This window comes from Pygoscelis adeliae, unplaced genomic scaffold, assembly GCF_000699105.1.
Source record: "Pygoscelis adeliae isolate BGI_AS28 unplaced genomic scaffold, ASM69910v1 Scaffold167, whole genome shotgun sequence".
NCBI lineage: Eukaryota > Metazoa > Chordata > Aves > Sphenisciformes > Spheniscidae > Pygoscelis > Pygoscelis adeliae.
Genome location: NW_008825428.1, coordinates 1,187,299 through 1,197,986, shown reverse-complemented (window position 1 = coordinate 1,197,986; position 10,688 = coordinate 1,187,299). Strand labels below are relative to the sequence as shown.

Sequence of the window (10,688 nt, the reverse complement as noted above, 5' to 3'; positions counted from 1 at the left end):
AGTACCTATCTGCTGTGCTGTGAAGTGCGAGCGGTTAAAGAAGCGGTTTCTGGTCTCTGCCTGCACTCATACTTTTCAGTATAATAAAACCAACCCAAACCGGACATTCAGTTGCTTCAGTGCCTCTCTCTTGTGCAATTTTCTTTTCAAGCTAACGTAGAAACTGTATGACCAATACTGTGGGATCTGTTGACTTCAACGGTGTTTGCTGTTAACTGGAGCAAAGGTAGGGTTTTACCATGTAACTATAAACGCTGTAAGGGAATATACTTAGCAATGACCCAAGGTCCCTCTAGAGCTACTGACTTCATGTTTCTAGCTTCCCCTTGGCTCGTGCACTGCTTTTTCAAATGCACAGGAAGCACCTCGTGTTCCTGTCCGGGTTCTGTGCATCAGCATTTAAAAGGCAACTAGAAAATACCAGGCATCGCAGAATGACAGCATGCTTTGCTTTGGTACGGGTGACAGAATGTTAAACCTGCTGCGGTGACCCTTGGCTGAGTTTGGGATATAGATCACTACCCTGCACTGCCCATGCATTGGTCTCCCTGGCTTGTTGGTGACTTGCGGGTTTTCTTGTTTTAAGAGGCCTTTGCCTCAACAGCAGGTGCACGGCTCGCTGCAGCATAGGTGGTGGAATCTTTTTTTTTTTTTTTTAGGGACACTCTGGTTATGTTACCTATTTCTCTGTAATGTAGCACAACTCTGCAACAAACTTGATTTCATGTGGACTGACACAGACTTTTCTTAGTCTGCTAACACAGCTGCTGTGTCATAGCATTAAAAGAAAATCCTAACAGAAATCAAGATGCATGCTACATATCCTGACAAGGTAAAGGGAAATTGATTTGATACATCATTTTCTAGAAAAATCTGTGAATATCTGAGGCTTTTAATTGATTTGTTCTGGTCTCTTCCTAGATAATAAACTGGCTGGCCTCTAATTCCTCAGGTCTCTCTTCCTCTGGCCTTAAGGACACAGCATTGCCTAGTCCTGTGGGGTCTCCTTCATGAATGTATAGGGGAGTATAAAAGGCTTATACAAGGAAGCTCAAAAAAATCCTTCAGTCTGTTCCTTAAATAGCGTAGGTGGGATTTCGGCAGACTTAGCCGATTTGAATATATTTGGTTTACCTGGTCATAACTTTAGTATTTCTCTACTTTTTGACTAAAACATTAACACTATAGTTTTTTCTGAAGTGTCAATGACTTGCTATTCTTATTACAGTGACCTATCTTTTTGCTTTTTTTTATCCCCTTTGCAATTAGCAAAGAGGATGCTATTTCACCCCTTAACCACTCAGACCCTTAACCATCCAGAATTTTTTTTTATATTAGTGAGACTACACCAACCAGTTGATGTTATTAGGCTAACTTTTATAGAAGAATACTAGCAAAGCACAATCCTTCCGGCTTCTTCCAGTTCTTACAGGTATATGGCACAAAGCAGTGCTTCAGCGCTGTCCCAGATCCCATGCTGGGTCACCCAGCAAACAGAAAGGACAAACCACACGACGTTTGATTGTATATTGCAGTATTTGGTTACAGAGCTGTCAGAAGAGATGCATGTGGTGGGTTTAAGCTAACTTAGCACTGGAAGGGCACGTTTACCTCAGCAATAATAAATTGGGCCTTGTCTAAACTGAATGCACTCCCAGCACCAACAATTGTTTATACTGACAAAGGAGTTTATCTGCTGGAGTTTTAACAGCAGTCCTGCAGACAAAGTTAACATTTTAAGCTACATACTCATGTATTTATTTAGAGCCGACGGTGGTTTTGCATTTTCCAGCCCAGCTGCTGTAAAGACAAAACTGAGAATGAATGAGACTTGAAGAAGTAAGTTATTCCTGTCCAAACGCAGGTTGCTGTCGTGCTGCATTCTTCAGGGGTGGAAGTACAGCGCACACAGCGTTTGGGAGGAGGCAGCCTGGCAATGGCGGCCAGCATGGCTTGGAGAAGCAGGACCAAAGAGCTACTCTGAGGCACTAGCAGTAGGTGTGTTACCAGCCGGGGGCGGGGGGGGGAAGGCTGCTGCTTGCTTACTTTGCTTCTTGTTGCAGGTTTTGTTTTTGTTTGAACAGTTGATCCTTGCCAGACAGAGCCATTAATATGGTATAATTCAGTTTTGCAGGCAGAATCCCAAGTGTAAGATGCTCCACAAGTATCTGTATTTTCCTTAAACCTTGCTTCCGTGCTGTCACTTTACAGAGGGTTTCTTGTTTTGCTTTTGTGAAAGGAAAGGATTAGGGCATGGGAACTTTTGCCAGCTATAAAGGGCTTACTGTTGTGTATTTCACCTTTGTGCTTCCGGAGTGAAGGGTGGCTGCCAGAGCCAGAAAAATTATCTCAAATTAGCACAGTCAATGCAAAAAGTCCATAAAGCTGCTTTTGGATTCAAGTGTTTTAGGGATGACACTGAAGTAGACCAACTGAGAGCTGTGTGGGCAATGCTAGTTGCCCATATATATAACCGGTGTATGCTTGGCGGTAGGAAAAAACCTCTGTACAAGGCAAAACTGCATATAAGCTCGAAGAGTTAAGTGCTTTGCAACACTTAAGTAATATGTTACGTGTATTTTGAGAAATGATGGGGGGGAAACAGTTGTGTACTCCAAGCAAAATTTATTAGAAGTCTATTCAAGAAAAAAACCACAGAGACCTTTTGCTTGTAGGAATTCAAAGTCAGTTACCTGAAAGCCAGGTATGAAAAATGTGTATTTTTCTAAAATCAGATACAGAGTAGAAACAGTACTTTTTAAATATCACAGGCAACAGATATTTAAGCCTTCAATCATAAATGGCATCAAAGATAGGTATTAATCTCACAGCAAAGCTGCATGCAGATCTAGTTTAAAATTGAAAGCCTTCGAATATAAAGCTTTTGCCATGAAATCTGCAATAATAAAGGTATGCTGCACAAAGATGTTTCTTTACCTTTGTCTTAATGACATTTCTCAGTAATAAAGACATATGTACATTTAGATTTGGCTGGTAAACCATATTTTAATTAATAAAATTTTGCATAAAATGCTATCTTACAGAATTGCACTATCCAGATGTGCTTATGGTAAATAGAGCAAGAAAGAAAAATGCTTTGAAATGTTTTGTATGTGAAGAGGGCAAAGATCAAATAAGGAACTTAATTTTTTTTAAAAATCAACAACCAAATGGCTCTGTACAAAAAAGCAAACATATGTACAAAATACTACAGAGACTACATACATTTTGATAACTTCAATCCTTTACCCATGAGAAATGCAGTAGAAGCTTTTGCCATCTATAAGGTGCTGAAGAAACCAAATCTGTATTTTTATAAAGCCATAGTCATTATCGTCCTGTGCCTTAATTTCATTTGCTATTTATGCTTACCTTTGCTTACGGAAAATGTATGTTTTCAAATACTTGTTTCATTCAGGAAAAAAAAAACACCACCTCTCAAATGTATCAGTTTTAATACTTGTGACTTTTTTTTCTGTACTAAATTTCTAAAAAGAATGTGTAACTCAGGTTTTTTTAACATACATATATATATATAGTGAAATAAATCAGTACATGATACCTGTGAATATTTTTCAGGTGGCTATGTTAGGAAAAAAACCCCAACCCAACAACCCTTTGCACTAACGCCGTTTACTTCCTGCTTCTTAAAATTCCTGTGATAAGTAAAAACACTAACCTCTCAAATTTCATGTTGCTTACTATTACAACGTTTTGATTACAACCATTTAATGCCAGACATCAGCAGCAAGTTATTATTGTTTATGCTTGTATCATTGTCTGTCTCTTCACTAAATCCTCTTTCGCGAGGTTTTATGCCTCTTGCACTTCTTACCTTTTAACAGAAAACACTATAGCTTTATTAGGGAAAAAAGGAAAAAAAGGTTTCGCCAATACCATTGCACCCGTTCAGAACGCTTGCAATTCTTCCATTTTTCACTATGCTTGTTTGAGATTTTACAATCACTGTGCATATGTTACAACATAGAAGTGCAGGCAAAAAATCTATATTATAATTTGCAATACATTGTAAACCAGTACAATAGGCAAACCTGTGATACGGCAAAGTGAAAGCAACAAATGCTGCCAAGCTAATAAGAATGTGGAAACTCAATTTTTTAAAAATAGTAAACAGCAACTTCCCCCTGTATTACATGCATGCTGGAAAAAATCCCATCAGACTTCATGGTAGTACCACAAATGTCCAAACCAAGAACATCTTCTCCACCTCCCCACCCCCCCATGGCAATTCATCTGTGTAGCTGTCATCAGGCTTTTCCTATTGTGTTTCAAATGAAAAGACTTTAAAGCAGGGAGCATTTAAATGTTGAAACGATTCCTCTTGTTTCAGAAAAGCTTAGTTATTCACACCGTGGTCGTTGCTGTAATACTGCTGGAACGGTTTGGCAGATGGGATGGGATGAGGATGAACTAGATGGCCTCTATTTGAGACCGCAAGCAAGAAAACAGAAGGCCAGCATAGCATGTTTTCTAGCAGCTTTATGCAGATGTGTTGCAGAGATGCAGCATAAATAAGTAGAAAAAAAAAAATTCACAGCCTCTTGACATAGTTTCCAGGGAAAGTACCAAAGAATTTGGTTCTTCTCGAGGTTCCTGAAATTAGAAGCAATAGATGAAAGATGGGAATAACAACAGGAAATCACTATGTAAGCATGGCCTTTAAATTTTTATGCCTAATATTGCACAAACGGAAATATCTACAGTTCTTTATAATATAACTTCAAAAAGTTGTTTTGAATTTCATTTGTGAGTTGTGAGTTTTAACAAACTGTAACTGCAGGAAGGAAAAAGCAAATACAGAGGCATATTTGATTAAATTGTTAGGCCTGATTAAAATCTGTGCTAAAATTTTGACTTGGTACATAGAAATAATTTAACATCAAGTCTATTTAAATAATTTGAATTTTTGAAATGCTGAGGACTAGTTAGATGATTGTTAGCCACTGTGTGCATGAGGGTTTATGGAATGATTAAGCCACCTTATCTAGGCTTAGTTATGAAATCTCTGTTCAGTAATACTTGGTTCTCACAAGCAGTCAATGCTGTAGATGTATTCATGTGAGGAAGTTTTATGTTACCTGGTCTTTATGAAGAGAGCAGTAATACATAGTCCATTTTGTGTCACATGAGAATGACAACAGTGCTGTACAACAAACTGGAGGCACATGTCAATTTGCGTCCATCAATTCCAAAAGACACAAGTGAAAAATCTCCCACTAACTTCAGTGGATTTTGTTTGGGATTTCTCCTGATAAAGCCAGGTTCACGTTTATTACACTGAATACTAAACATTAATTTGTTTAAAAGACACCAAGCAAAGAGGGCAGCGGGGGGGGGGGGGGGTGGGGGGTGGAAGAAAAAGCAACTGAATTAAAACATACCCACAAACCATCCATCATCACATTTTTCCATCACATCAATGACATCTCCCTCTCTGAGCTCCAATTCATCTTCATTCCTAGGAGTATAGTTATATAGAGCCTGAAACCTTAAATAGGACAAATGATGCATTTTAAAAAGAAGTAAGAGTTCTTTGCACCTTTGCTGAAGTAAAGGACCTGGTTTAAACATTAACTAATACATAACACTTCTTGCAAATATAGGGGAAAAGGGTTTATTTTGCCTGGTGGACTTCAGGGCTAGGTAAATAAATAAAACTTTATCAGAAAGGTAACTCATCAGACACTAAAGACTGTGGACTCAAGGCAAGCCTGATGGCTCCTCAACCAGTTAGTTTAACCAGTTGCTTTGAACACAGAATTCTAGGTTGTTTGTTGTGTGGGTTCCCGTTGAGTCACCAAAACAGAAGACTTCTGGAGTGGGGAGTCTGTAGATGCGCTAGCCCCTTAACCTGCCACGGTCAGCACCTAAAACTGTGGCTCTGCCTTTGAGCTCTGGAAAGCTGAACCTAGTGTACGCATTCTTGGCCCCAGCAGAGCAAAGTGCCACACAGCATAACCAAGGTGCCTGGCATCCTTCTGTAGTCGGTGGAAGAGGGTGCCCAGGAAGAGTGGCTCACACGCGCCACCGCTGTGACTGGGGGTCCTCCCGGGGCTCCTCAGTAGCAACTGCTGAGGCAAGACTGGGCATTATAGGAGCCCTGCATGTAAAAGAGGTGCCTACCTCTGTGGGGAAGGTGGAGGGTAATTGCTATTTGGAAACATGCAGCTGTAACCCCTTCCCTGGCTAAAACTGCCCCTGTTCTACAGATACAACAAAAAAAAAAAAAAAAATCTGAGAGTGAGGGAGAGGCTTGAATCAAATCAGGGGACATAAGAATGGAAACTCAAACAGTATTCAGACACTGATTTGTACCTCCACCCCAGCCAGGGGCTGCAGATTGAAGGATCTGAGGTGGATAAATGGAAAGAGGTATGAGATTACTAAATTTATTATCTTTCATTCCTTGTCAGCTTTTAATTGAGTTTCCTGGAATTGAAAGAATGGCAATAAACTCTTAAGGGGAACTGAAGGTGCTTGGGCTGACAGCCCACGGGAAGACTGCTGCAAAAGCCCATGAGTCCTGCAGAGTCAGAATCTGCCTGTTTTTTCTAACCGTCTGTTCCCCAGCTATGACTGACTGTGTAAAGGAGCAGGGTACAACTGAAATTGTACAAAGGAAATGGTTTTAATTTCAAAATATCAAAACAAAACATAATCATGTCCATTTTTCCTGCTTAACAACAGTTTACTGACTTTAAAACCTTAATGCCATTACACTTCCCCCAGTAAAAACAAAGTAACTCCCCCTTCGATGTGTTGGTACTGAATAGTTCCATTAGCTTTGTATCATTCAGGCAAAGTATCCATGGCTTAAATAGGATGTTTATTTAGGTAAAAAAATCCTGCTCCTGAATGTCCCATTTGAAAATTCTATATACAGGCTGGTACTAGGCTTAGTGTAATGATGATCTTTTTGAATAAATCACACTTATTTTTCAGACTGCTGGTTTGGAGAGGGAAAAAAAAAAAAGACACTGTTCCAAGAAAAAAAAGATTTTTTTTGTGACTGGCAGTTATCTCCCTAAATCTGTAAAGTCTGATTTTATATTTTAATCATACTAACAGAATGGAACGGGAGTGGTTATTTAAGCAATTACCTCTGGTAATTTGTGTAGCAGGAGTAAGAACGATCTGTGCAAAAAATTAAATGGCAATAACATTTTCTGTCATGCTTATCGTTATTCGAGGAAAGCAGAGCTATGATGATATTCCAAAACTGATTAAATGCAGCTTCCAAAGGTATAGGAGTTGCAGCTGTAATGTGTCATGAATAGGATTCAAACCAATTACTTACTCAAACACACTAACAAGAACTTCCCGATTAGCACTCTTTGTACTTTTGAAATCTAATCTTAGTCATTTCTAGATAATCCATTTTAATAACTCCTTTGTAGTAATTTCATTCTCTCTTTACTAATCTAGGAATTTCTTAAACATGAAAACTCTACTGCCATTTACAACACTAACAGAATACATATTCAAGACAAAGAATGGTTAGTGGACAGTTTAAATATATTTCTATTTTTAACTTTAGGAATAAGTAACTTTAGTCATGAACTACTTAAACTATGTTGAACAAAATTAATTAGATAATTATTGCTTACAAAACAGAGTTAGGTGCTTCAGTACGCTCAACAAAACCAATAGGAGCTTGAGAAAAATGGTTTTGGTGCGATTGAAACCAGAATGTCTAATTTTCATTATATATTATCTGTGGTATAGTTATTTAGTAACTTTTTGCCCCTCTCTTCTCTCTTGCCATTCCTTCAAGTGACTAACAGGTAAACTTTTAAATATTTTTAGATGTTAAGCCTTAGGAGAATTCATGTAATAGGGCATACTCCAAAGTGCTCTGATGCTAAAGGAAGAATGGCTACTGGTTTTAATGATCACTGAAGCAGGACCCAAGTGCAAGACTGGGGGAAAAAAAAAAAAAAAATTGAAACAATCTTGAACTGAACTTGCATTTTAATAGTCAGCACTGAAATACTCTTACATGCCCTTACGTGTTTTATCCCAAGTGATTACATTGTTTGTGAAAATAAGACTTGAGATCTAGGTGGTTCTTCAGTTTTCAGAAAGGCTTTCTTGTATCCAATTTTTAAATTGCACATGTAAATTACACCAAAAAGTGTGAGCCTGTGTTCCTGTGATCAACATTATAGTTATTTTTTTCTCTCTATTCACATCCAGAACTGTTTCTGAATAATTTGTGTCAAGTCAGTAAAGCAGTGAATAAAAAAAGTCAAACTTTATTTTTACAAAATTATTATCCCTTTTAAGTATAAACAATGAAGAACTGTAAGTTGGCATGTCTGTCTGAGTTTGATGTAAATTAAACAACTAAGGCTTTGCCCTCTGGGACCTTCTTGGATATCTTCCTACATCATGCGGTTATCTGTAAATTTCTGGAATCTCTTCATAATTGTACTTGGCAGGTTAACAAATTATTTGACAATGTGCTGGCTATTGCTTAAATGTTAGGTTTTGGTTTAGTAGACAAGAAGTATACTTACGGTTCCCCCCCACTGTGTATGTTTTCATGAGCAAGCACAGGGCGCTGTGGCTGAAATGAAACGATTTGAAATGTAATGAAGATTTATAGTCTAAGGTCCAAATAGTTGGATAGGAGCATGATACATGGTTGCTTGAGAGTTCATATTCTACCTTGCGTAACCTCCCCCCGCCCCCCCACCCCCCAAAATTCTTAAGAGACATGGCAAGCAACAGAACCTTGGCAGGTTTAAAGATCTGATTTTTGGAGGACATAATAAAAACTAAAACAAAACTGTGAACTTTATCAACAGTCCATTCTATTTATAGTAGAGTAGAAAGTTGGAATAGAACCCTGCTGCCTCTTCACTGTGATACAGAAATAGTATTAGAAAAATCAGATCCAACTGATGAACATTATACATTCCTTGGGTGAAGTATATTTTTAGATAAGTAGAAATAAAATCTCCTATACATAATGACAGAATTTAGAATATTCATAGACAAACAACATACCAATTTACATTACACGCGCACACACAGTACTAACTTGGCAGGCATAACATGCTATGCTTTAATTAATTCTGTTTCATCTCAAGGGGGAGCACAAAGCCATGCAGGCTGTTGGGAAGCAAAGAGCAGAAAGAATTTTTGAAAGAATGCATGTAATTGTGTGAAAATAACAATTAACACTTTTACTTCAGAGGAAAAAGTAGTTTGTATTTCCAGTGCAAAGCTTTATGAAAGGAACTACTTTCCTTCCTAATGGAGCATTACCCACCACTAATATCCAATAAATCTGAACGCAACGGAAATGAAAAATATTAACCTCCTACGGAAAGCATATCCTGCGTAGAAAGACATTGACTTATACCGATTAGAATCTGGCAGGGGCCAGAAACAGCGCAGGAGCAGCTGCTTGGGAGAGGTCTTGATGTGAGCAGTGATCATATTCTCTGTTGACTGAGGGTGCCCTATGGTTGTGCTGTAGAGACTGACAGTCTGATACAAGTCTGGGAACTGTGTCGGTTTTGGGAGTGTGGATATCAAAACACAGCTCATGGCACCTTCTTTCATGAATTGAGTAAACTGCAACCTGATCTTGAAGCCATGGGATTTGTCTTATTGCTCCATGGTTCTCTCTTTCCCAGGTTTGACTATTTCAGTTCATCTTGCTTCAGTTTACTCTTGAAGATGATGCAGTCTTCCATGAGAGAAGGCCGTGGCAAACAACCCACAGCCTGTTGATACCAATTGAATGTTAAAATGCACTATGGTTTTTTTTCTCCCCTCCTCCCATCTCCAGATGAAATTGAAGTAGTTAAATTTCTTTTCATCATGTTTGTATGTGTATGTGCAGAAAATATTGTGAACATTCTCCACTTCATCTTTACAGTTTGTAGAGTATAATTTTAAAAAGGTGCCTAAAGATGCAGGCAGGTAGATTACAGAACTTTTATTCATATTAATGATAGCTAGGTGGGAAAGAGGTTTTCAAAGTAAAAAAAAAAAAGTGTTTATACTCTTTGACTCTCTTCTCTCCCTCATTTAACTCTTCTCTGCCAGCGTACAAGGAAGAAGGATAATTTTTACTGAAGAATCCAATAATAAAGGTTGCAAATTAGACATTTCAGTAAACCCCCTTCAACAGTTGGCTTGTCGAGCAAGAAGAGAATATTCCACTGGGTAGATTGCTTGGAATTTGGATTGGAATCTGACCTTATTCTCTGCTAATCTTTCATCAGGTCCGTAACTGAGATGAATGCCAAAAATAGTCAGAGATGCAAGAGAACTCAACCGAGGTTAAGGATTTTTCTTGCAAACAATAAAAGTCAGTGTCCTAAACAATACTACAAATGATTTAATGCTTTGAACATATACCAAGCCAGGAAGAAATTAGGTAGGTCAGTATTATCTTCTTTTTCTGTATATGCTTCAATACTTTAAAATGTTTTATTGCTAGTTAACTACTGTAGAAACGGATGATAGAAAATCAAGGTGAGTGAAGATTTTCAACTCTACGTTATTGCTACAGAGAAAACTTTGACAGAATTAGAATCTGGGAAAACTAGGGTAATCTGTGCTATGCCTGGACAGAGGGACCTTGGAGCGCTCTCTCTATCTGAATGCATTCCTCAATAGTACCCCAGCTGACATCAAGAAGCTTTCTC

The 10,688-nt window shown here is 38.3% G+C and overlaps 1 protein-coding gene across 2 annotated transcripts in view; it reads right to left on the bottom strand.

Moving 5' to 3' along the window:
• Positions 1 to 2,604: 2,604 nt before the first annotated feature.
• SORBS2 (sorbin and SH3 domain containing 2) overlaps positions 2,605 to 10,688 on the bottom strand; it is a 147,081-nt gene continuing 138,997 nt past the window's right edge. For both annotated transcript variants that reach the window (XM_009330659.1, XM_009330660.1), the window contains 3 exons: positions 8,541 to 8,590; positions 5,403 to 5,509; positions 2,605 to 4,614 (listed from right to left, as the gene is read on the bottom strand). In XM_009330659.1, coding sequence (XP_009328934.1) covers positions 4,553 to 4,614; positions 5,403 to 5,509; positions 8,541 to 8,590 — 219 coding nt within the window. In that variant the 3' untranslated portion in view covers positions 2,605 to 4,552. The remainder of the gene's footprint in view (positions 4,615 to 5,402; positions 5,510 to 8,540; positions 8,591 to 10,688) is intronic.